This window comes from Podarcis liolepis (assembly GCF_965112155.1).
Source record: "Podarcis liolepis genome assembly, chromosome: 13".
Lineage (NCBI taxonomy): Eukaryota > Metazoa > Chordata > Lepidosauria > Squamata > Lacertidae > Podarcis > Podarcis liolepis.
Window position 1 is genome coordinate 27167614 of NC_139573.1, and position 27327 is coordinate 27194940.

The 27327-nt window shown below is 45.6% G+C and overlaps 2 protein-coding genes across 2 annotated transcripts in view; one reads left to right on the forward strand and one right to left on the reverse strand.

The window, feature by feature from the left end:
* Positions 1–305: 305 nt before the first annotated feature.
* The window catches only part of LOC310691043 (olfactory receptor 10A2-like), a gene marked incomplete at its 3' end in the record, with an annotated part of 59722 nt that continues 32700 nt past the window's right edge, over positions 306–27327 (forward strand). The window contains exon 1 of the mRNA XM_083470641.1: positions 306–610. The remainder of the gene's footprint in view (positions 611–27327) is intronic.
* On the reverse strand, positions 2543–22711 carry LOC310692537 (olfactory receptor 10A7-like; the record flags this gene model as incomplete). The annotated part of the gene is made up of 5 exons (XM_083473483.1): positions 2543–2737; positions 3612–3839; positions 20610–20695; positions 21247–22207; positions 22655–22711. The coding sequence occupies 5 exons, from the start codon at positions 22709–22711 to the stop codon at positions 2543–2545; spliced, it is 1527 nt and encodes a 508-aa protein (XP_083329609.1).

The following is a 27327-nucleotide window of genomic DNA, read 5'->3' on the forward strand; positions in this document are numbered from 1 at the left end:
CTGGACATTTGGAACACACAGGCATATCTGAAATGGAAAACACACAAAAATACCAGGTTAGAATTATTTTTAACCCTTTGCTTCTGACGTGACAGGAATACAGTCATGAATAAGTAACACAAACCTAGCTATAGCTGTTACTCTCAGTCAGCTACACTGCCGGTGGCACTGTGGTCTAAACCAACGAGCCACTTTTAATCTGCACTTTTAATCTGCAGAACTGGGTGAGCTCCCATTGCTAACTCCTGCCAACCTAGCAGTTCCAAACAATGCCAGCATGAGTAAAAAATAAAAGTTAAATGTGAGAGATGTGTTTGCTGCCAAGCTATTTGGAGATAAAATTCCAGGCACCGAGCCACTTCTGTCTGGTAGATTAATTGCTGCAAATTCCAAGCCAACACAGGACCTCAAACAAACACATCTGTGTTGCTTACTCAGTTGACGCTTCTGAATCTTTGTGACAATTTCTTGACCAGCATGCCCAGCGAGACAGGGCACGCCTCTTATTTCCTCTCTTCTGAATATAGCTAGTTCCGGGGACAGACTGGCCCCTCCCTAATTCAGTCTCCGATTCAGAAGACAGACTGGAAAAGGGCTCTTTAGGCTCTCGGTAAGTGCTTCCATGCCCCCCCTTCTCTGGCTACTTCTCTTTCCCTGACAGTAAAGCACTCACGGATGGTTAAGTCTAGTCAAAGGTGACTATCAGGTTGCTGTGCTCATCTTGCTTTCAGGCTGAGGGAGCCAATGTTTGTCTACAGACAGCTTTCCAGGTCATGTGGCCAGCATCACTAAACCACTTCTGGTGCAATGGAACACTGTAACAGAAGCAACAGCACACAGAAACGCCATTTACCTTCCAACTGCAGCAGTACCTATTTTTCTACTTGTACTGACGTGCTTTTGACCTGCTAGGTTGCCAGGAGCAGGGAGGGAGCAATGGGAACTCACCCCATCGTGGGCATTTGAACCACCGACCTTCCAATCAGCAATCCCAAGAGGCCCAGTGGTTTAGACAACAGCGCCACGCACGTCTAATACGATAAATGGGTAACGCTGTAGCAGGAAGGTAAATGGTGTTTCTATGCTCTCTGGCCTCCATCACAGTGTCCCATTGCACCAAAAGCAGTTTAGTCATTCTAGGCACATGACCCAGAAAACTGTCTGTGGACAAACACCAGTTTCCTCGTCCTGTAAGCAGAGATGAGCACCGCACCCTATAGTCGAATTTGAGTGGACTTAACTGTCCCGGAGTCCTTTACATTTACTTTTTTAGTACAATATGTAATAACTGAAAAATGAAATATTCTCCCTACTTGTGTATTCACTCATGTATTCCATTCTATTTTTATGGTGGGAAATGTGGTGTTACATTCAATGGCTAAAAAATCAAGGGCTCGTTAAAACATAGGAAGAACAATGTGATTTGACAGAACATTAAACTGGATTATATGTTCATATTTCTCCCCATAATGTATTGTATTATGTATTTCTTGTATGGACATTAGAACATTGTATTTCCAGGCTATCACATAGTTGCCACAAATGTTATGGATGCCTCAACGCGGTAGGAGAAAACAAAATTCATATTTATTAGTAACACTGCATTGTGTGAAGCAAATGTTGATTGTTCTTATTTTACAAAAACAAACTCTCATGCTTTTAGGGATCAGTAGGGAAAACAAACAAGGAACTGGAACTATAGCGACTTCACAGAAGTTAAGAAACCTCACTGTAGATGTTCAGCTTGTACACACGTGGAACTACATTGAAGGCAGAAATGTAAATTAAGGTTGAGACAAGGAATAGTCCATAATGTGCTAAAGAAAAGACTTATAGGTCAGGCCAGTTGACCTTCTTGTCCATGATCTGGTTCTCACAGTGACCAGCCTGATGCCTTTAGGAAACCCATAAGCAGGACCCAAACAGAAGACTACTCTACCGCCCACTGTGGTTTCCAGCAAATGGTATTAGGAAGCATTCCTGCTGCTGAGCATGGAGGCATATCCATCATGGCTAGTAGCCACTGATGGCCCTCTCCTCCTTTAATTTGTCCAATGCTCTTAAAGGAATTAAAGTTGCAGGAAATCTCTATCTCCTATGGCAGCAAGTTCCATCATTTAGCTATGCACTGTGCACAGAACTGCCTTTTTTTAACTGTACTGAATTTGCTAATATTCAGCTTAATTAGATGTCCACAAGCTCAAGTCCACAAACTTTTATTGAACTTTTTTTTTTTTAATATGACAAGGAAAGAATAGGCAGAATGGCCTCATTCTGTTGCTGAACTGACAGGTCTGCTTCACTTTCCTTGACATTTTTTTCAGTTGGTGCTGAAACACATCATCAGCCAGGGCTCCCTCTAGCTGAAAGAGTGTGCTGCTGTGATAGATGGTGCTTGATGCAAAGGTTTACATTTTCATATGTTCATAGATACTACAAAATCTCATTTGAAACATGGAAGGCACATAACATTCCATAGCTGGACACATAAAATGGCATTGCCCACATAGTACTTATTAACTGCATTCGCATAATGTGCCCATTATTCTTCCTTATATTTGGCTGTGAAGTATAGATATTTTTCTTGCATCTGTATGCTGAAACTCTCACCTTCATGATCAGATATCCACCCTTTGGGGCATACAATGCAATCATAGCAGCAGAAGGACTCCCCCTCCCTGCTTTTCTTCCTATAACCAGTTGGGCACTTGGGATTACACAAAGCAACAGGCTGTGTCTATCAAGAAATGAAAGGGGGAGATGTTAATTATCAGGAGAATCATATTGGAATCATGAAGGTTCAGGAAAGAATATGCTAAACAGTAGTCTAGCTTCCTAAGCAACATAAACATTTTTAATTGTTTACCTGTGGAATAAGTCCTGAAGGCCCAGTCTAACAAGTGCAGATGGCACTTGTCTAAGCTGACACTTACAATACCATAATACCCCTTGTTGATGGCTCAATTGCAGCAACAGGGAGCCTCACGCCCTTCACCAGCTTGTGTAACTTCCATTTATGGACTGCATACACACGGCTGGAGACTACCATACACTTGCATGGTAGCTGTTTCTGCTCTTCCTGCTTCAATTCTCTCCTGGTTCTGGGGGACAGTGATACAGGAGAGGGTAGGGAAGCACCTGGCTCTTTACTTCCCTGGCCTGCTTCTTCCTTCACTTCCTCCAGTCCTTCACCATCCAGCTCTGCAGCTTCTTCTGCCTCTTGCCTCTTGGCTGCCCATCCTTCCCAATCAGACTCCAGCCCCACTTCCCGCACTGCACATTCACCAGTGTCCTGAAACTCCCTGAAACCAGCATAATATTGACATTTTTGCAAAGTAATTTCTGTCAATATAAACATTTTGAAGCACACACTATGCCCTCTTACTCACTGGGATAAGTCTGCATAGGACTGCTTTTCATTTTTGCTTGAATGAAAGTAACATTTTCATGTAATGGGGAACCCTCCATGAAATCTCTCCTCAGAAGGTTGGGGTGGTTGGAGAATGAGCATAGGCAAGGACAAAATTGTGCAGAGGGCTGGGCTTTGAACAAAAGACTCACTCTCATTGAGAACTGGGACACTTTCCCAAATATCTGCATTGAGGTCCTACCTGATTAAACCAGCTGTGCCAAACTATGGCATCCCCGTTGATGCTCAGGAGTTCGTCAGGAGGAGCTTGGGGATCCATCCTTCCAACTTTCACTCTCTTGAATGATTGGTTTGGATATGTGACCAAATTGATAATGTCATACTTTTGAATGAGCTCCCCATTCTGGTCAAAGGAAACCTTCTCCTTAACACTGTTGTTAAATGACACAGCTTTCAAAAAATGGTAGAGCTGGAACAAAAACAGAAAAAGGAGCTATTTAAGAAAATGGTCCAGCCAGACCAAAAAACACACAACCGCCCCCCCTTGCATGAAGGCCACTGTGGTGGACAATGCCCTCTTGATGGAGATAATGTTAATAAAGCAAGATCTAGGTCAAAGCTTGTTCCCATCAACATCGCCACATGAGAAGTGGGCGACAAAGAAACAAAGAGACTGGGTGCTTATGTCAGCAGACAGAAAACAAAAGACAGAAAACAAAAACACACACCATGTACATCTCTCAAACATACCACTCTTTCTCATGTGCCCTTTCACATATCCCTCTCTTCATTTCTCTTTCACAAACCAATTTGCAATCAGATGTACAGTTAAATGTTACTGGAATTGATAATAAAAGTAGAACAACCAGCCCCTGATTCAAGTTTGGACTCTTGTCACCTTCCATGGTTCATGATTGTGAAGGCTCCATCTTTCTCTCTTCATCCCTGCTTTGCTTCTGGATCTGGATGATATCATGGCATGTAAGGCATGAGCCACAACATAGACACTATTGTAAAAGCTGTAGCTGTGGCCTGTTACACTCTTTGGGAAGACGTGCTCAGGAAGGCTCTCTAGTTTCTCCTCTCCAGTGCAGGGAGATGAATAAGCTCTCCCAGAGTAATTACCCTGTACAAAAGGGTCTAGAACAATATCCTGGGATATACAGCTGTCAGGGGTTTAGGAGCAGAGGCACGGGCAAGGGAGGAAACAGAGAGCGAAGGGGAGGAGGCAGAAGAAAAGATGAGTGATGACGACGACCCGAGATCTCCTAGTCTTTCCAGTGAATCAGAGGATTCACAGAAAGGAGCACCAGTGGCCAGGGCAAGGGGGGAGTCTAGGGGGGCACCCCAGGAAGATAGAGCCAGAGGGGACTCAGGGGGGAGCAGCTGGAAATCGGGACCAGCGTCACCGCCAGGAAGCAGGGAAGAGGAAGGGAGCCAGGGGGGAAGCGCTGGCAGCTCACCACAGGAGGGAGGGCATGAGTCAGGAGTGGCCACACCTCCATCGGGGAGCGAAGAAACGGTTAAGAGGAAAGTGGAAGGTTGGGCGCGCGTGCCAAGTTCAAATGCAGAGGAAGGCGGCGCAGTAAGCAGCCCCGAAAGGGAACCAGGTCCTAAAGCCCGGCGCAAGGAGGCAGGAGGGTCCGGGTCAGCGTCAGAAGAATCCCGGAAGGAAGAAGCCCCGGGGGGTAGAGGGACCCAGAGGAGGACAGTCAGGCGGAAAAGGTGGAGCAAGGCTAGGATATTAAGTTGGTGCACACGGGGCGGAGACTCAGACGGAGCTTCGCCGACCTAGCTACTAGGCGTAGAGTTGCGAGCAGCAGCGTGAGAATGGAAACTGTAATTCAATAAAGACTTTTACTTAATGATCGCTGGCTAGCGTGATCCTCCGTGAGCTAGGATCTTCAAGCAGCTCTGACAGTAAGCTCCGTCTCCCTCTTGTGGGCATCTACAGCCTCGAGGAGGGGAGAGAAACAGGTGCCTACTAGCGAGCTCACGAACGGCAGACGACATGACGGCTGAGCAGCAGATAGAGGAACTCAGAAACGCAGTGGCACAACTGAACGCCGAGGCTCTCGCATCCAGGAAGAGAGAGGAGGAAGCAGCTGCCGCCTGCAGGGATCTCCAGGTCAGGTTAGACGTGCTGACAAAGCAGACACCCCGGCAGGAGGGAATTGGGTTGGCGAGACGGACAGGCGGGCTGGTCTCTCACTTCGATGGGAACCTGCAACAGTATCCCAACTTTAGAGCCGACGTACTGTGCGCACTGCAACTGCTGCATAAAGACTTTAGAGATGAACAAGAGAGAGTGGGGTTCATCATGTCCCATTTGCATGGGGATGCGAAAGCATGGCTACGCAATTTATGGAGAGATAAGGATCCGGCGCTCCAGAATGCAGATGCCTTTATTAAAGCGATGGATGGGTGTTTTTTATCAAGTATTGACGTGGATCTTGCACGGAAGGAGGTGCATGGGCTGAGACAAGGGAGGGCCAGCGTCAGGCAGTATCATGCCCGCTTTTTCGCCTTGGTCAGTGCCCTGGAATGGGACAGAGATTCGGCTCCTGTAAGAGACCTCTTTTGGGAGGGGCTGCACAACTCGATTAAAGATGAGATTGCGAGGGGGGAGAGACCCCGAACCACCCAGGAGGTCATTCAGAGGGCACTGGCAGTGGGGGTGAGGCTGGAAGGACGTCCGTGGAGCAGGGACGAAGGGCGTGGAGGGCGCGAACCAGCCGGGGGCCCCTCCTTCCTTCCCAGAGAAGCAGCGCGGGCGCAATCCACGCCTCCGCCAGGAGGAGGAGCCGAACCTATGGAGGTTGGAGGTGCAAGGGCTCAGTCAGCAACCAGAGCCCTAGCACCGGCAGCAGTGAAAGCGAAGCCTCCTAGAGGGAACAGGAAGTGTTACGTCTGTGAGGAGCCAGGGCATATGGCAAAAGAGTGTCCCCAGAGGCCCCACAAGCTCACTGCAGCCTCAGCAATGGTGACTGCAGCAACGCAGCAAGGAGGACCACAGCAGGGAAACGACGCTGTCTGGCTGGAGGAAGAGGCACTGGGGCCCAGCCAGACGTGTTAGTGACGCAGTCCCCAGAGATTTTACAGCCCGTGAACCCCCTCCCGCCCAAACCAGTAGTGAGGCTCACAGCATCTCTCCAGCTGCCCAATGGAATCACCATGGACGTGCCAATCACCATTGACTCAGGCAGCAATGCGGACTTTATAGGGCAGGACTTTGTCGACAGGCACGCTGTGCAGTTGCTGCCGGCCACACTGCCCCTGCAGGTTGTCACGGTGGATGGCAGGGAGCTGCTCGGGGGGCAAGTGGTGAAGCAGACGCCACCAATGGTGATGCGACTTGGGAATCACAGAGAAATCATCAGCTTCAACGTCACTCAACTATCTGACACGCCCATTGTATTGGGCATGAGTTGGCTGGACAAGCACAGCCCAACGATGGCTTGGTACCAGAGGCAGCTGACCTTCGGCTCTTCCTTTTGTGCTGAACACTGCATCGTGCCCAGGCAGGAAGGAGAGGAAGAGGAGTCACAGCTGCTGCTAGGCACGCTGCAAGCGATTCCCCACAAGTACGCTGAATTTTTGGAAGTTTTCTGCGAGAAGGAGGCAGACAGGCTACCCCCTCACAGACCATATGACTGCAAAATTGACCTGCTGCCGGGGGCGGCGCTGCCTAAAGGGAAACTGTATTCCATGTCAGAGGACGAACTGCAAGAACTCAAGGAGTTCATTGATCATAATTTGCAGCGCGGCTTCATCCGGGAGTCCAGGGCAGTGGGGGGCAGTCCCGTATTCTTTGTTAAGAAGCGGGACACGCCCCAAAAGAGACTCGTAGTGGATTACAGGATTTTGAACAGTGTGACTAGGCCATCGGACTTCCCCATGCCCCGAATTGACGACCTCCTCGCAAAGGTACGGAAGGGCAGAGTGTTCACCAAGTTGGACCTGCGGGGGGCGTACAACCTCATTCGCATGCGGGAGGGTGATGAGTGGAAGACAGCCATGTTCACGCCACTGGGGACCTACGAATATAGAGTTATGCCTTTTGGATTGCAAAATGGCTCCCACGTTTTTCAAGCATTTATGCATCACGTGTTGGCGGGACTTCTCTACAAGACGTGCGTCTGTTTCTTAGATGACATCCTGATCTTTTCGGAGTCGCAGCAGGAGCATGACAAACATGTCAAGGAAGTGCTGAGCAGGCTAAAGCAACATAGGCTCTACGCCAAGCTGGAGAAGTGCCAATTTGACGTGCCGGAGGTGGATTTTCTGGGCTACAAGCTGTCTGACAAGGGGCTCGCCATGGACAGCGCCAAGGTTCGAGCGGTGTTGGATTGGAAGAGCCCACGCAACCGGAAGGAGGTCCAACGGTTTGTCGGCTTTGCGAACTTCTATCGCAAGTTTATCAAGGGCTTCGCGATGCAGACGGCGGCCATCACTGACACGCTTAGCTCCAAGAAAAAGAAGTTCATTTGGACAGAGCAGGCGGAGCAGTCCTTTCAGGCACTCAAGCGTCTCTTCGCGTCGGAAGAGCAGCTGCTTCATGTCAACCCCAGCAAGCCGATGAGGGTGGAGACAGACGCCTCGGACAGAGCCGTGGGGGCGGTCCTGCTGCAGAAAGACCCGCAGGGGGTGTGGCGACCGGGAGCGTTTTACTCCAGGAAGCTCAGCAAGTCCGAGCAGAACTACACCATATGGGACAGGGAGTTGCTGGCCATTCACGCAGCGTTCAAGGCGTGGAGGCACTTTCTGATCGGCGCCAAGCACACGGTGCAGGTTTGCACGGACCACAAGAATCTAGAGCACTGGCGCACGGCACAGTTCCTGAACCAGAGGCAGATACGTTGGGCTGAGTTCTTTGCGAACTTCGACTTCCGAATAGAGTATGTCCCGGGGGACACCAACATCATGGCAGACGCTCTCTCCCGTAAGCCACAGTATCTGGAGGACGCAACACCAGCGGCCGCCATGCACATCTTCGCACCAACAGTGTGGGCGTGCGCCGCGGCGACCGTGGACCTAGAGGCGGTGCGACGAGCGTTGCAGGGGGACTCCTTCGCACAAGCAAAGATGGCAGAGGTGCAAAGGGGCAAGGCAGCGGCCGACGGTTTCCAGCTAAGAGATGGATTGCTCATCCGTAAAGGGGCCATCTACGTGCCGGGAGACGAACTTCGAGCCAAGGTGCTGCAGCAGCTGCACGACGCGCCCACGGCCGGGCACTTTGGCAAGGAGAAGACGGTGGAATTAGTAGCCAGGGATTTCTGGTGGCCTGGAATGAGAGGGGAGGTCGCAGACTACGTGGCGAGGTGTGACACCTGCCAGAGGGCCAAACCAGTGCACAAACCGCCGGCCGGACTGTTGGAACCGCTGCAAACTCCGGTCGAACCTTGGGAAAGGGTGGCCCTGGACTTTGTCACGGATCTGCCCAGCTCAAGGGGCAAGACGGCAGTGCTGGTGGTGGTGGACCTGTTTTCCAAGATGGCGCATTTCATTCCGTGTGCTAAGGTGGCCACGGCGGAGCAAACCGCCAAACTGTTCATAGACCACGTGTTCAAGGTTCACGGTCTGCCACGGTCTGTTCTGTCCGACCGGGGGCGGCAGTTCATCTCGAATTTCTGGCAGAAGCTGATGGGCTTCCTGAACGTCAAGATCAACCTGGCGTCGGCGAGACACCCGCAGACCAACGGGCAAGCGGAACGGGTCAATGCCATCATGCAGCAGTACCTGAGATGTTATGCAAATCAACAGCCTGCGACGTGGGTGGATTACCTGCCGCTTGCCGAGTTCGCCTACAACAACACGAAGCACGTGTCCACGGGGGTCACGCCGTTCTTCGCCAACAACGGGAGGCACCCCAGAACCTTCCCGGGACTGGAAAGAATGGGGGAGGGGGAGCCGCAGATGCGTTCGCGTCGGAGCTGCAGGAAGTCCACGATCAGCTGAGGCGCCACCTGGAGCTGGCCAAGCACGCATACAAGGTACAAGCAGACAAGCACAGAAGGGTTGGAGAAGAGCTCCACGTGGGAGACTGGGTTTGGTTAGCAGCCCACGCAGTGCCGGCCAGGTCGTTGGCCAAGAAGAAACTAGGGCATAAACAACTGGGGCCCTACCAAGTCGAAGAGCAGGTCAACCCGGTAGCTTTCAGACTGGCACTTCCAGAGGGTTCCAGAATGCATCCGGTATTCCACAGATCGGTGCTCACTCCCTACAAGGCACCGCACAGGTTCCAGGAACCCGGAACGGCGCCGAGTCCGGCCAGAGACAGAACAGGGCACGCGGGAGTGGCACAGAAGGAGCGCATCAACGAAGTCACGGAGATTTTGGACTCCAGATGGGGGGAAGAGGGGGTAGAATACTTTCTCGCCAAGGAGGGCACCCCGGCCAGTGCGAACAGCTGGGTGCCGGGCTACGCCTTAGACGAACCTCTGCTCAAAGACGAGTTTCATGCCCTCTTCCCACATAGACCTATGCCAGCAGACTTTTTCGACGACTGGCTTTTCACGCCCACGCTTTCGGCCAGCACGTTCCGGGGGTTCGACTCGGACGAGGAACCGACACGAGACGTCCGTTCCCCGGAGGGGTCACCCTCGGGATCTGCCTCAGAACCCTCGTATTGGTGGGACGATAGGCCAGAGGAGCAGTTCCGCAGAAAGTGGCTGGAATGCTCAGGACGAGCAACGCCGCCAGGAGGAAGTGAGGGAGAGACGGACATGGACATTTTCGGGGACGACCCTGGTTTCGAGCACGGCGGCACAGAGATGGAAGCGGAGGTGACCGTCGTCGACGAGAGCAGGGAGGAAGACCCGGGAGAGTTCAGATGGAGGCCCGCCACGGGAAGCGACCGATATCCGACGTTCGTCACTTTGCAACAGCAGCCCCCAGCTCCAGCACCGGAAGGAGGGGAGGGGGGAATGGGGGGCTTCGAGGGGGGGATGGATGTCAGGGGTTTAGGAGCAGAGGCACGGGCAAGGGAGGAAACAGAGAGCGAAGGGGAGGAGGCAGAAGAAAAGATGAGTGATGACGACGACCCGAGATCTCCTAGTCTTTCCAGTGAATCAGAGGATTCACAGAAAGGAGCACCAGTGGCCAGGGCAAGGGGGGAGTCTAGGGGGGCACCCCAGGAAGATAGAGCCAGAGGGGACTCAGGGGGGAGCAGCTGGAAATCGGGACCAGCGTCACCGCCAGGAAGCAGGGAAGAGGAAGGGAGCCAGGGGGGAAGCGCTGGCAGCTCACCACAGGAGGGAGGGCATGAGTCAGGAGTGGCCACACCTCCATCGGGGAGCGAAGAAACGGTTAAGAGGAAAGTGGAAGGTTGGGCGCGCGCGCCAAGTTCAAATGCAGAGGAAGGCGGCGCAGTAAGCAGCCCCGAAAGGGAACCAGGTCCTAAAGCCCGGCGCAAGGAGGCAGGAGGGTCCGGGTCAGCGTCAGAAGAATCCCGGAAGGAAGAAGCCCCGGGGGGTAGAGGGACCCAGAGGAGGACAGTCAGGCGGAAAAGGTGGAGCAAGGCTAGGATATTAAGTTGGTGCACACGGGGCGGAGACTCAGACGGAGCTTCGCCGACCTAGCTACTAGGCGTAGAGTTGCGAGCAGCAGCGTGAGAATGGAAACTGTAATTCAATAAAGACTTTTACTTAATGATCGCTGGCTAGCGTGATCCTCCGTGAGCTAGGATCTTCAAGCAGCTCTGACAACAGCGAAATTGATCTGTCCAGAAATCTTTAATAAATGTATCTCCTTTAGTGTTAGAAGGGTTTCTGTTCTGAATAAAATGTTGGAATCCTTGAAGTTCATTAGACTGAAGTGCAAATGATAAAGCACCAGAGAAATCTTGTATATCAAAGATACGATTGAAGAGGTAGGTTTTTAACTCCATCCCGATACTCAGAATGAAGACTTTTCCTTTTGGATTTGGCATTTTGGGCTTGATTCTTTGTTGTAGAAGACATCTCAAAAATATCATTTTTGTAACCTCTCCATGGAAGACGAGGACATTGGCTTTGCTGTTTATGATCTTATTAGACAAAAACATAGCACTTCTGTCATAATTTCCTTTCTCAATATCATATTCAAAACTGGTGAATGAGTCAAGGAATGCAAAACAAATGCTATGATTGGAAAATTCTGGAACCATCTTCTGTATGAACCATTGTAAAGTCATTCCATCTGTAGCAAATAATCCAATCCACCTCCATTGGAAATAGTCAAGTAATTTGAGAATCCCCCTGAACTGATCAAGTCTCTTTGGGACCATTTTGTAGAAAGAAGGGAGGTCAGGGTTCTCCAATATGATTGAAGCAGAATCATATATGAGCTAAACATATTTTGAGGGTGTGGAAATATTTTAGTTTAGTTTACTTTACATTGGTGGTGCTATGTTTGGGGGCGTGGTGGAACTGCAAACACATTTGTACAGTGCTGTATTTCTTAATAAAACATCATGTATATATCTCAATCATTGTTCGTACTTTGTACTTTTTTTTGAAGATTTTCAAGGTCTCACTAAATTTTACATCAAACATAATTTTAAATCTTACATGTTATCCAGAAAATCTCAAATCACACCACTGTCTTATTAATTGAAATCACATTAGAAGCTACCATGCAAATTAAGTTGGATTGAGATAATTATGATTCTGATGACAAACATGGTGAAATATAAAAATATATTTTAAAAAACTAATTTGTGATGGATCCAAAACCACTTCTAAAATGGAAAGCAGTATTTAAATTGTATATATTTCTTCTGTTTCCATACACACATAAACTCTTACCTGAGGAATCTTGTAGATAGCAAAAATTTGTGGTATGGGAAAGTAAGAAAAAGTAACATCTTCAGTAATAGTCAATAAATTTTCATGGATACCACACATAAAGTTGGGGAGAAGTCTGTCCTTTGGTGAAATAAATTGCATTGCAGCAGGAGTGGTCCACCTAGCTTGCAAAGTGTTATCATATATATTGAATCCCAGTGAAATATTTGGTAAAATCTGGGGATTTTCATTAACCTCCTTTACCGCAAAAGCCAAAGCCAAAAGATGCTGATAGTTCTCTGTCACTCCACTACAAAGAGAGTTGCATATTGTGTCACAAGTATATTCTGCTCTTTTTGAAGCTGTTATTTTCTAAAGTAGCAATCCTTTTCCAAGATCCCCTTGGATGAGCATCTTAGAATACAGCAGATCTGTGAGTCAGAGGGCTGCTTCCTGTCTCAGCTGGCTCATCCTAGCTGAGCCTTGGCTGAGGTTCAGTTGTACTGCACATGGAGCCAGAGTGTGTGCTGCAACAATGAAGTATAATGGAAGGTGAGAGGCTGAGGGTGCTCTGCTGCTGAACGTGGCTGGGATGTGGTGTATCTTTACCTCAGCTTAATTCACACTGCCCTGCTCTCATCCAGTTTATTGTGCATATGAGTGGTCCCCCCCCAAAAAAAAATTAGTTATTGTGCTTCATTACTATATATTATGTTCTTACACAAGAGTAAGGCAAAGCTACCATATCAATATCACCACCACCATTTTAAAACCATGCTCAAGGCAGCTTTCAGTACAGAATCCTACAGAAACCTCATGTGTAATCTACTCCACAGGCATCTCTGGGTGGGCTCAAAGCACCAGCATTCTGGTTAAGTCATGATGAACAAATAAAATACATCAAAAATTAACAAACTGAAATAATTTCCAAATAAATCAGACAAAAATCTGATTCATAAGCAGATCGAAAGATGAAAATTCAAAATAAATAAATAAATAACATGAATAAACAGCCCAACAAAAAAATGCTAAACAAGACCCCAGCCCAAGAGTCTGTTCAGCAGCTTTTGTAGCTGAGGTCAGTCAGTCACTCAGTAGGGCACTGCCCTCCCAGGCCAGATGAGTAAAAGGCCTGTATGGAAAGGAGCAGATCATCCAGGACTTGCAAGCAAGATTGTCTCCAGCCAAGGACATATTTAATTCCTATATTGAATAACTACAAACATACCCAATGAGATATAGTAATGTTTTGGGAGCTGAGGAGAGGGATGCTCCTTGCTCTATACATGGTGCTAAAGCTCAGCTGTTTAGACCCTTTATTTGGTGGGAACAGCAGCTTGGTTTGTGAAGCAGAATTCAATATCATAACTTAACTGGGTACTGCTGTCCATCACTCTTCAACAGCATGAGAATCCTGCTTTGGAAGACAACATGGTGATGGAGAGAGATAAAAATGGAAAGAGGATGGAAATGCTATAAAAGTCAGGTGACATTTCCAAAGCCCCAGTATATATTCAGTGGCTATTTGTATGTGGGGAGGTGGAAAATAAAATGCCTTTAATTTATTAATTGATTTTCCTATTGCACAAAGTAACATGTCATTGCCTGGAGGCTGAAAACTTCAGATTCCTGTGGACCTTCCACTACCTCTCCCTAGTCTGTTCAAAGTTTCTCTTTTAGAATCAAGGTTGCAAAGAACCAAAGCTCAGTCTCTTTATTTTCTGCTGCAGAATGTAACATAACAGAGACAAAGTAGGAAGGAGAAATTATTCCTTATACAAACACTTTAGGTACTTGTTCCCAATCAGGATGTCTGTTCAAGGTAATTGGAGACAGAGAAACGGCACTCTGAAAAACGATGGCTCCATAGGTGAAATCTCCACGTTGATAAAACCTGGGATGAATCCGTCTGGAACGCCACTTTCTACACTGAACATCTTGAGCCTTGCATGCTATGTGAGGCAGCAGCAGCAGCAACACAATTATGAATATCAGCATTATCAATGCAAATCTAAATTCAGTTGATCTATTTATATCTCCAAAATTACTAATGTCACCATTCTGTGTGCAAATCTAACTTCAGCACAGGCTTAGAATCTCTGTGATTGCAAGAGCCTGATTCTAATGACTAATTTGCAGATCTGCCCACAGCCAAAAAGAACAACAAAAAAATGAGTTGGCAGAAATCAGTCTAACATAGACTTGTTGTTTTCTACTCCCTAGTCCTGGTGTTGAATAAGTGGCATATTTATGGCATCTTTAACAATGTACGTGATTTATTTTTTTATTGACCACTGGAATTCCTAGGAGAATTTTCCCATTACAGTCCTCTGGCTAATTGCAGGTACTCTATTGTGTATCCTCTGAGCAATTCTTGAAGAACACGTACTTGTTATATCTTAAGAGAAATAATACCTGCATGTGATTTGGATAATAAGGGCCAAAAGCAAGAGCAATAATTAAAGAGGCTTGTCTGGAGCCTGGCAGAAAATGGGTTTCATTGATCATAAGGATTGTCATGTCTGATAATACAATGCAATTTCCCCATTTCTGCCATTCTAGGAAAGAAAACATATTTTTGGCACAAGCACCTTTTAGTGTGTGTCCCCTAAGTTTCAAGTTAATAGGATCGAAATGTGAAATGGGAGTGCTATGATCAAGCAAGAACTCACAAATATGCAGCCCATTATCAAATATCAAGGTCAATGAGTAGGCATTGGAAATTTATAAACCATGGTATCACCAAGACAATGTATAGCTAGATTTGAGAACTGAATTAAAAAGGGAAAGGAGTGTCTTTAATCAATAGTTTTAGCAGGAGAAAAAGAAGCTTGTTGAAGCTGCATGAGAACTCTGCCTGAGCCTGTCAACACACACCGGTACATTTCTCGCATGCCACACATTCACACCCTTTCTCCTTCTCGTTCACCACCACTCTCTGTGTGTTTCACACATCACACTGACATGACTATCTCTGAATTTATTATTCTTATTATTATTGTCATTAATTTATGAACCACCTACTAAACCACCATCTCAAAGCAATTTACACATAATGTAATTAAATACAGTTAAAAGCATGAAAGCAAAATCGGTAAAATATGGGCCTTCATGGTAGAGAGCGATTTATCCAGCTGGGGGGAAAGTGCACACAAACCACGCATTGAGTACGCAAGCATATTCAAGATAGCTACTCTGTGGGTGAAAAAGTGCTTTCCACCAACTTCACATGATACTGGGCAACAACTAGCTTGGGGGGGCAAGGTGATCTCCATCACTTCCCCACCCCTGTAGACATCCTTCCAAACCAACAATTCACAATCAGCATAATAGCACGGCCTGTGACACTGTCTTGGAAATAATTAATACAAATAAAACAATCCATGCAAGCCAGCTGTCACAAACTCATGCTTGCTGCTGAAATCAGGCACCAGATAATATAGGAACCAGTCCCCAGATTAAACTGTGGACTACGGCTTATATAAAACATAATAATACATCAGACATTAAAACCTTCCCTAAAGGGCTCCCTTCAGATGTCTTCTAAAAGTCAGATAGTTGCTTATTTCCTTGACATCTGATGGGAGGGTGTTCCACAGGGCGGGTGCCTCCTCTGAGAAGGCCCTCTGCCTGCTTCCCTGTAACCTCACTTATCACAGTGAGGGAACCTCCAGAAGGCCCTCAGAGCTGGATCTCAGTGTCCGGGCTGAACAATGGGACCAGAGATGCTCCTTCAGGAATACTGGAGACGAGGCCAGTTAGGGCTTTGAAGGTCAGCACCAACACTTTGAATTGTGCTCGGAAATGTATTGGGAGCCAATGTACTGTATTTTTCACCCTATTGGACGCACCGGCCCATAGGACGCACCTAGTTTTCAGGGGGGGGGAATCAAGGGAAAAAATATGATCCCCCCCCGCACGCAGCTCTGGGAGCAGCGGACAGGCTGCACACAGCCTGTGCGCTACTCCAAGACCTTCTCCCTACTTTTGCGGGAGGTGGCGGAATTTCCCCACCTCCCGCAAAAGCCCACAGGAACCGTGCATGACTCCTACGGGCTTTTCGACCAGGAGGGAAAAGGGACTGAAATGGCCAGTCAGTCCCTTCTCCCTCCTCGGGGAAAAGCCCCAAAGAGTGGCGCGCTCTTCAAAGGGTGTGCGGCTCCTGCGGGCTTTTCTACGAGGTGGGGGAATTCCCCCACCTCCTAGAAAAGCCAGCAGAAGCCGCGGAGCCCCTTTAAAGAGCGCACGGCTTTTGCCTGCTTTTGTGGGAGGTGGGGGAATTCCCCCATCTCCCACAAAAGCCCACAGGAGGGTTGGAGAGTAGCGGGAAGGCGTCGTGTGCCTTCCCGCTGCCCCCCATCCTCTGGGGCTGGCCATGGGGGAAGCGCTGCTTTCCCCACCGCCAGCCTCGAAGCCGGGTTGGAGAGTAGCGGGAAGGCGTCACGCGCCTTCCCGCTGCCCCCCATCCTCTGGGGCTGGCAATGGAGGAGGCGCTACTTTCCCCCACCGCCAGCCTCAAAGAGCAGACTCTCCTGGCTTCAGCGGAAACAATGCAAAGCCTCCGGAGCGCAGGCTTCGGAGGCTTCGCATTGCTATCGCTGAAGCCAAGGAGCCTGCATTCGCCCCATAAGACGCACACACATTTCCCCTTCATTTTTGGAGGGGGAAAGGTGCGTCTTATAGGGCAAAAAATACGGTAGTTCTTTCAGGACCTGTGTTATATGGTCAAATGATACAGTGGTACCTCGGGTTACATACGCTTCAGGTTACATATGTTTCAGGTTACAGACTCCGCTAACCCAGAAGTAATGCTTTAGGTTAAGAACTTTGCTTCAGGATGAGAAGAGAAATCGTGCTCTGGCGGCGCGGCGGCAGCAGGAGGCCCCATTAGCTAAAGTGGTGCTTCAGGTTAAGAACAGTTTCACGTTAAGAACGGACCTCCGGAACAAATTAAGTACTTAACCCGAGGTACCACTGTATTTCAAAATGTCAAAATTTATTAAGTAGGCATTTATTAAGTAGCCAGTCCTGCTAAAGAGTTCAATTCTTTACAGTGATCTCCCAAATATAATATAAATTTCCCCCATTCTTTATTGAATTTTTGGTCTTCCCGACAATGTTATGGAATTAAAAATTAGGCCACAACTTTATTAAACTTCCGAATGTAGGAAGACCTTGGCTTAGGCCTTGGGCGTGTACTCCTCCCAGCCCCCCAGCCGGGAGGAACTGGGGCTCATCAGGGTAAATGGGATATGGAGTGCACTGTGAGACGTATGTGTAGCAGGCAGTCCAGCCCATATCCCTACACACAGGGTGGTTCACTGACAGCCTTTCGGTGTATGGCCAGTGACAGCCATTATATAACCCCTTTAAGAGGGGGACCCTGGAATCGCCACTGCAGGGAGGTGAGTCACCACTACACACACACACACACACACACACCGTATAGAGAATAAAAGACTAAAGGATTCCACCCAAGGCCATAACCGCCAAAGTTGTGACAAATTGCTACCAATGCAGGAAAATTTATTCCCAGTACTTCAACAGCAACCAGTCGAAGACCTTAGCAGCACCTGCTAAACAGGAAGAAAAAATTAACCGGCAAACAAGAAAACGTTAAACAAAGGGAGGGTAGGGAGGGTGAATCTCCAGAGCCAACTGCCTGGCTATTCTCAGCTCCACCCCCATTTATAAATAGGGCTGGCCCCACCTCCCAGAAAGAAACTTGATTACTGAGGCTGGGCGTGAACCTCCAAATAATAACACTGAGAGGCAAGCCAGCTCCCTCTCTACTAGTAGGTTCCCTGGGAACTGTAGCACCCTGCGCGATCCCACAAAGGGCACCCACATTATAAAGTGTGAATGCTCGTTATTTTAATATGGGCCTGGTGTTTCAAGAGATCACAGACAATTAGCATTTTACAATTACAATTTTCCAAATATTCAATGCATTTCCAAAACACCAAATACAATGTGGACTTTCCCCCACCCCAATTCTGAATTCCAATTTCCCCCTTTTTTTACTTGCATCTCATCATTTAATTTTCAACATCTTTAACAATTAGCAATTTTCCCACCTAAAAGACCAGTATTTATTTATTTATTATCCATTTATTAAATTTATATATTGCTCTTCATTCAAGGATCACAGGGTGGTTTACAGTAGAAAAAACAAAAATGTGTAACACACATCCCCATACACACACAGTTTAAAAGTCCATTGATTATTTAATTAGCCAAAGGCATGGGAGAAGAAGAAGGTTTTGCAAGTTCAGACTCAGAAACCTCCCCCCTAAATAAATTCACACTTGACTCAAATTTTGGTTTTGGTTTTTGGCAGAATTTGGGCCACAACTTTATTGATTACAGAAAGTGACTGGTTGCATAGGCTCTGGTTCAACTAGCTCCCTGCCATGCAGGTAGAGCTGACCCAGGGATCCAGCATAGGTCAGCCAAGGGTGAACACCTGGATAAGCGGAAAGCCAGGAACAGGCATCTCCCTGGACTCGGGCATGGGCACAACCCCCTCTCAGGGGTTGACCAAACCATCGAGTCCCTGGATTCCTTTAACGGAATACCCCTCACATAGGGATGGTGAGAGCGTTCTCCTATCCCTATCACCTGAACCAGAGCCTATCCACAACCTTACAAGTTGTGACGATTTGCTACGCAGTAGGCAAAACCAAAATGGCAACAGGCAATCAGCCAAGTGGGGAAAATTCTTGCCATGCCCCTGTCCCAATGACGACGGCATAGCAAAGTCAAGCACAAAGCCCTAAAAGTAGGGAGAGGTGGATGGGTGTTCCGAATGCATGCGCCAAAAGAGGAAGCTCTGGGTCATGTGCATGGGTATGTAAAGGTCCCTTGATCTGTTTGGACTGCGTCTCATTGGCCAGATTGCACCCAGCTTCGAGGGACCTACCAATCGGGTGTTGTGGCTGACCAATCGTACCCACCCACAACACAGGGTGTTGGTTTTCCAGGTCTTACCACAATACGTGCCCTCTTTAAGGGAGGACCCGATTTCTCCTGACACTTAAATATACTCAGTGAAGATGCCAGGTGAGCCTCCCTGAGGAGAACATTCCTCAAATGTGGAGCCAGTACAGAAACGGCCCATTCTCAGGTTGCCACCCTCCAGATGTCTTGTGGAGGGGCACAAGAAGAAGGGCTTCAGATGATGAAAATCAGTTTCTTCCAAGAGTGCCTGGATCTCATCCATGGCCAGAGGCAACAGCTTGTGAGGGTGATGGTGACATGCCACGTCTTACATCACACATGATATCGATGGCCCTGACTGCTTGCTAGTACAGTCCTACAAACTGAAATTGAGCAATTGACTGTTTTCTTGATATGGTGTGTGAAAGAGACAAAATTTCATCTGCAACCATTCCTCATATTATGGCAACATGTGTAGTATTCAAGTAATGGGTTTGCAAACCAACTGTGATACCATGTATTTGGGATAATTAACTTTATAGGAACCTTCCATAATAGTAATTAATGGGAAATTTGAAGCCCCTTTGATTTTGTTAGGGTTAAGAAATTGTTCTGCATCACTGCAACATCTCATTTTGAGATCAAAATGAAGAAATACATTTTTGGAAAAATTTCCCCAATTGAATTATATTGTTTGATTTACTCAAAAGCCCATCTATTTATGAAGTGTAATTATGAGGTTTTAATATGCCCCAGGGGCTTTATTTAAAATGACAGTATTTCCAAAATGCAAACTGACTAGTCACCAAGGGACTTGTTAAAAATGTAGGAGAATTTATGATATTATTTCTTGAAAGTTAACCATTTTTACCTGCACAATATTTGGTCCATATCATGAGGAAACTGTATATGTATATGTCTTTCTGGAGGGCAGTTAAACTGAAAGGGTTTGACTACAAACATTAAATGAGATCTTTTAGGATTCCCATGTGAGCAAACTAAATTATCAGAGTCATACCCTCTGGGATGTAAATTGGTACTAACCAGCTAATGTCTATAAAACTAATTATATTCATTTATGAAAAGTGAAGTTCTAATGCTTAAAGTGCAGCAGAATTACTATTGACAAATGTGTAAAGGAGCAGATTGACATTGTACTGGTTTGCTGAATTTTAGCTATTATGGGAAAGGGCTGCAGTTCAGTGGTAAAGTGGAAGGTCTTAGGTTTAATCACTGGCATCTTCAGGTAGGGCTGGGAAGGATTCCTACCTGAAACCTTGGAGAGTCACTGCTAGTCAGTGAGCTAAACAGACTAATGGTCTCACTCCAGGTAACGGAGCTTCCTGTTGCTGGAGTTTGGTAAACATATTGAAGCAGTGTGCATAAAGAACTAGTCTGGTTAGACTGCTGGTTGAAAGAATAAAGAACACTTGAGGTTTATTACTCATGGCAAACAAAGCCATTCTATAGTAAGTATAGATTTTACATGTCACCAAGATGGAGCTAACACTAGCACATGTTAACTCATACTGTACCTGGCTTGGACTCACTAAACTTGGAGAATAAGCAAGAAGGAAATAAAAGCATGAAATGAAGTAATCCACTTTACCAGCATTAGTTCCTAGAAGAGAAGGAATCAGTGAGAAGGAAGGTTTCATTTCTGTCTATAGGCCCCCATTGGTTAAGGTAACCTGTTTCAAGTGTTGTTGCTTTACTCACAACACCTATGTTCCCAACTAATATATATATATATATTTAAAGAAACCTAGACAATCTTAATTCAATCCTGATAATTATTAGGACTAACCACTCATCACCTGACAGCAACAGACCTCAGAGCAGGTCCTATGTTTAGAGGTTCTTCTGACATTAAATATGTACTACATTGTGCTACATTAAATATACACTCAAGCAAATAGAAATATTGTGCAGAGAATTAAAATATGTGAAGGACCAGGAAGAAAAAGTAGATCTGGGAAGTAGGTCAGGGCACATTTTGGGAAAAGAGCTGATGTGCCTCTATAAGTGGAAACAGGATCTTCCTTTTGAAATTAGCATAAATAGTCTTGAATAACCTACTGTAGGGGTCCCTGAGAAACAAAAGCAAAATAAAACAAAATGAAATATGAATTATTCATTTTTTACAACTTCTTTTCCAACAAATATATTTACTGAGTTTACAGAGAAGCATGTTCTTCCCTCTCAACCTCCAGAGGGCATCTTTCACTTCCTTGTTCCTCAGGCTATAGATCATAGGATTCAGCATGGGTGTAACAATGGAATAGAATAGAGCAACCAGCCTGTCTATGTCCTCAATGTGATTGGATTTGGGACGCAGGTACATGGCACTGGCAGAACCGTAGAACAAGGTAACCACTATGAGATGTGATGAGCAAGTAGAGAAGGCTTTGTGCCTACTTTCAGCTAATGGCATGTTCAGTACAGTGAAAAGGATTCGAATGTAGGAAACCAGCACCAGCAGGAACAGAGATAATGTGATTAGCACACTGAATGCAAGAATTGACATCTCATTCCTTGTGGTATCAGTGCAAGCCATCTTCAGCACTTGTGGCACATCACAGAAGAAGTGGTTAATCTTATTGGGACCACAGTAGGGCAAGGTGAATATCCAAACTACATTGCCAAGAGGCATCACAATACCACATAGCCAGGAGGCAACTGTCATCTGAGCACAAGCTTTTTGATTCATAATCAGTGGATAATGCAGTGGGGAACAGATGGCCATATAGCAGTCATAGGCCATGGCAGCCAACAGATAGCACTCAACTGTTCCAAGCGAGAGAAGAAAATACATCTGAGCAGCACAACCAGCAAAGGAGATGCTCTTGGACTCAGACACAAAATTGACCACCATCTTGGGAAGGGTCACTGAGGTGTAGCAGATCTCTAAGAAGGACAAGTTCCTTAAGAAGAAATACATGGGTGTGTGAAGGGCTGAGTCAACCAGGGTGAGGGTGATAATAAGGCCATTTCCCAAAAGTGTCAAAGTATACATAGCAAGGAACCCAACACAGACTAACACTTGTGTTCCAGAGCTATTGGAGAATTCAATGAAAATGAAATCGGGTGTCAGGGTATGATTTACCAGTTTATATTCCAGAATATAAGTCATCTAAAAAAGGGAAATGGAAAAACAAAAATTACTTTGCAGACAATTCAGTTCATTTATAATTATATGGATCACCTTAACACAAAGATGGGGAACTTGCAGTGGTCTGGATGTTGTTGTACTACTGCTTCCATCATCCCTGACCGCTCACTATGTTGTTCGGGGCTGATGGGAACTGGAGTTCAACATGTGGGGGGACAAAGGTCACTCATCCTTCTCTACTGGCAATCCCTACAGTTTTTCCCTCAGTTCTTATAAACTGTTCTGGGGATATCATTGAAATATATAGGATAAAGTTTTTTAAAATACTTGTGAAAGGCATGCTTTTTGGTCATTTGATCCAGGTGATCAAGTCAAGTACTCTTCATTCCTCCTATACCAGTATGCTTTTGTCTTGTGAAAGAAACAACCACAATGAGGTTTAGTCAGCATTTCAAAAGAAAGACTTACCTCTGAGATGAGAACAAATATCTGTGCCAGGTGCCTGAAGCAGATGCTTCTACTCATGAAAAACTGCTATATCACACAATGCATGGTGATTCTATGGAGGTTTCCCCTGCAGACTCTGGTGGTTAAGAAGAGATTAGTTATACATATGGGCAGACTGAAAGCATGCCAATGGGGACAAAGCACTCTACAGAACAGGCCACTGGTGAATTGTTTCTTGTCTATAGAGATAACAGTATATGTGTTGGCAGTGTTGTTTTCTGTTGTATTTTATATGGGGAAGGCCCGGGGTTCAGTGCTTTGTGTGCAGAAGTCCCCAGGTACATTCCTTGGTGTCTCAAATGGGTGGGTTTGGGAAAGATTTATGTTTGAAAACCCAGAGAGCTGGTGTCAATTCTGAACTAGATAGGCCAATTGTGTGACTCATTTAAGAGAATTGTTCTATGACTATAACTGTTTCTTAACAGATGCTAAGTTCTCATAAGGGGAATCTAATTTGAGCAGTTAATGTGCATAACAACTGAAAAGCCATAAAGATGACTCATGGGACCAAACTTTGGGATGTTATATAACAAAAATTGATGAAGTGCCAATAAATTAACCAAATTCAGAAAGTATAGACAGGGGAGGATATAATTTAACTCTGGCAGAGAAACATCCCTCCAGGCCCCTGCACATGCAGCAAATGTTTTAGAGGAAATGACTGCCTCCTTGCTATGGGAGCCTTGGATGAAAAACCCAACATGTACACCCAGAACCCACTGTCCACCATTCACCATAAAGTTCTGACATATTCCTAAAAGGTGTCCTAAACCCAATAATACCCTAACATAGCTACAATTTTACTTTTCACTTCCTCACCTAGGCAGAGGGAGAGCTAGCTGCTCTGGCACCCAGAGCGGCGTGCACCCAGGGGGCAGGGCTAGCCACCCATGGGGGTGGGATGAACATCTCAGGGGGGAGTGCCCCAGGGGGGCAGGGTGAATGTCCCAGGGGGGTGGGGCGAGTGTCCCGGAGGTGTGTGCCGCCCACCACGAGTGTCCTGAGTGGTGGGGCGGCGATGTCAACCCCCCTCAGGGATGACACCCGGGCCAGGCCGCACCCACCACACCCACCTTGTTCCACTTTTGCACCTTGGTAGGAGTCAGTCACACTCCTTAAGTTGTCAATCAAAATAGTCCCAGTAGTGTGGAATAGGTGGGAAAAGGAGGGAACCTTAGGACCAATTTGTTGGGGTGTGATTAAATGTTAGGAGAGTATATATTAGATATTATCCTTCCTTCCTCACATTTGTGAGTTCAGCAGAGTGCCAACACTTTGAAACTTAAAGAGAAGCTCAGATAGGCTAGTTTTAGTCTTTTAGTTTAAGACACTTCCCTCCATGTCCCTGTTATTTCATTCACTCCCCAGGTGTGCTGTCTTTGCAGAATAATACACAACTGGTAGGTTTTGGTATGCTTTATTCAAAAGTAATTTCTTTGAAATAAATAAGTCTCCTTTGCTACATTGAAAAAACAGTGCTATTGTAATTGAGCAGATTTTCAATGTCACCCACCCAGCCACTACTGGTCTGCTTGCCATCATCTCTTACTTATTAATATATAGTAACCATAAACAAAAATACGAACTACAAAATGAATCAGCAAACCCTGTACACTTGCACAAGTTACAATGACAAGAGTTTGAAAACTGCTACTTCTTCTTCCTCTTCTGGATTTTGGTATTTTGATTTAAATGTCCGGACTATGAAATGTTGCACTTAAAGCAAGGGGACTACTCTAAATGACATATTTGTATCTTGCTGTTCCATTCAGGGCATCAAAGCTGTGTGCATTATCATCTGTCTGCCACTTCTGTCATTGTAATGGGATTCACCAGTGTTTTTCTGAGGGGATGCAGGGGTACACATACCCTTAAGCATTTGTGAATCTTTGTACTTTTGTCCATTTACTGTATTTATTTTCCCTGATTTGAACTATAAAATGGTGATTTTTCTTGAGTCAAAATGAGAAGTACCCCTAAACATTTTTTGTAGAAAACAAAGCACTGGGATTCACCTTATTTCTGTAACTGTAATTTATTTTAAAAACTGTTTTTAATAGTGATTTTTATGTTGTTTTAACCCTTAAACCTGTGAGGTAGGCTAGATTAAGTTAATATAGGTTCATAAACTGCAGTTTCTGCCAATAGATTGCCATGGTGTTGGAGACAATGTACCAGGCCCAGGAAATCCAGCTGACATCACTGTAGCAGGAGAGAAGAGAAGAGGGGCCACTTAATTAGCTTTGCTGAGAGACTAAGCTACCTCTGACTTTTCCTCTTCCTCAACTGACACTAAGTGACTATCATTCCATCAGGCTGCAGAAGAGGGAGTATTTGGTAGCAGAGCTACCACATTAGCTCTGATGAGGGACCAGCATCTTTTGGCCCCACCTCTCCCTAAACTGTTTCCATTCTAGCTGGTCCTTATAAGGACTGGACAACTTTAAGAACTGATGCTTGATGAGTTTGCATTTACATGCCCAACTTTTTTTTGTTTGGTGTTGTATTTTTGTAATTACAAACCTTGTGACAGGTGCTATCGAAGAAGAAGAAGAAGAAGAAGAAGAAGAAGAAGAAGAAGAAGAAGAAGAAGAAGAAGAAGAAGAAGAAGAAACGACTGCTCTGGGATTGTTTTGGGCTGAACAGTGGTGTAAAAACTTAAATAGGAAAATGGGCAGATAAAACTGTAAAAGCTTATGTACAAATGTGTTACCGGTAGTTATGAAAGTTTCTGAGGACTTCAGCGCTCCTTTCATGAATCAAGGCTCTAATGCCCTAGCTGGGAATTAATTGGAATGTGTCAAGATGATTTGCTAATAACTGTTGCTTCCAGTTATTTTCTTTCTTCTATATATTGCTGGAAACAATCTAAGCAGGTTACAGAAGTCAATTAACTACCATTCTAATCATAACTATCTAGATTGCAGGAGCTTCCGGAATTCGCTTACAACATTCACAACATGTTTGGCTTTCCACAGGTAAGTGTGGAATTATTATTTCTAAAACTGCAACTTGTTGCCTGGATATCCACAACTATTAATTATATTACTGATTTAATATTTGGATGTAGGGGTGCCTTTTGGTTCACACAATGTCTTGGGAAGTGTAAATTGGGTGGTTTTGCATTATAATAAGAGCTCAGCCAAATTTCTTCTCCACCCCTATTTGGATGCTTGCAATGATAACTTTCTACTTGCATAATAGTTTTGGCCAGGCAAATATGTTCTTGTCATTCAAAGGCTAATACTTTGTAAACTTGAGATTTGTGCAGAGCAAACAGCTGTCAGAGACTATAACAGGCACAGGAACAAGCCAAGCTCAGACAACTGGCAAACCTATTAGTTTTTTTATACTTTACAACTTATTGCTTTGGGCAATATACCCATCAAATCAGCCTGACTCTGTCACTTGGAAGTAACAGCGAAAGAGGTCTATGTGATATCTCTACTCAGAACTAAATTCTATTTAGTTCAATGGGATTTCTCCCAAAGTATACAGAATTTTACTTTTATGGATCCACTTGTCTCTTATGAGAAAGAGAGAGAATTTGTTAACTTCCATGGACTCTAGCTTTTCTTTATACAGTTGGGTTAGAGGTAGACTAAAGTGCCAGACAATATAATGCATGCAAGTGAGGGTACTTCTGATCTCTCTTGCAAAGACTGAAAATATTCTGAACCTTATATCCATGGCTTTCAGAGAATATATTTTCTATAAAAGTCCTACACTTATAGATAGATGGAACAGCCTTATTTACAATCTGTTTCAGTTTTACATCTGCGCAGTATGGATAGGGGAGATATTTAGTTCAGATCTCATACAGTTACCTATCTAATTTGCCTTTCCAAGAACAATCACAAACCAAAATGCAGGTATCCTTTGCAATTCTCTGAAATTTGAAAAATAATTCTGAAGCAAAATAATAATAAATGTGTAAAGAAAGTGTGCATAAAAATGCATATCTTAGTGATGCTGAAATATGATACCACTTCCATCAGCCAGGGTGGTAGATCGATCAGGGGATCTTTTTGTGATATCCCAAAAGTTCAACAACTAAAAAGTATTGATTTCAAAATTTTGGCACCCAAAAATAGGGGTCGTCTTATACATGGGGGTGTCTTCTATATGGAAAAATATGGTAGTCCCTTAGGCTGTGGGAAAATGACCAAGACAATGTCACCCTGTTAGCTTCATGGCCTACTACTAGTCCAACATTTTAACCCCTATAGCTGTCTCTTTCTCTTTTGTCACAAAGGTGGAAAATAACCTGTTCCAAAACTAAAGGCGGGTTGAAACATTTTCCTTTGCAGGTCCTAATATCAGAAATTCACATATCACAGTTGCTTTTTAAAAATCCTTGCAGGAGGAGCATGCAGAAGAAACCACAAAAAGGAACACAAGCAGCACCACATTTGAATTTGTGCTCCTGGGAATCTCACACAGATATGATTTACAGTCTGTGCTCTTTGCTGCCTTTCTGCTAATCTACCTGTTCATAATGATGGGGAACCTGCTGGTTTTTGCTGCCACTATATCAAATCGCACTCTGCATACACCCATGTACTTCTTCCTTAGACATTTGTCTCTTTTGGATATCTGCTATGCATCTGTGACTCTTCCTCAAATGCTGGTGA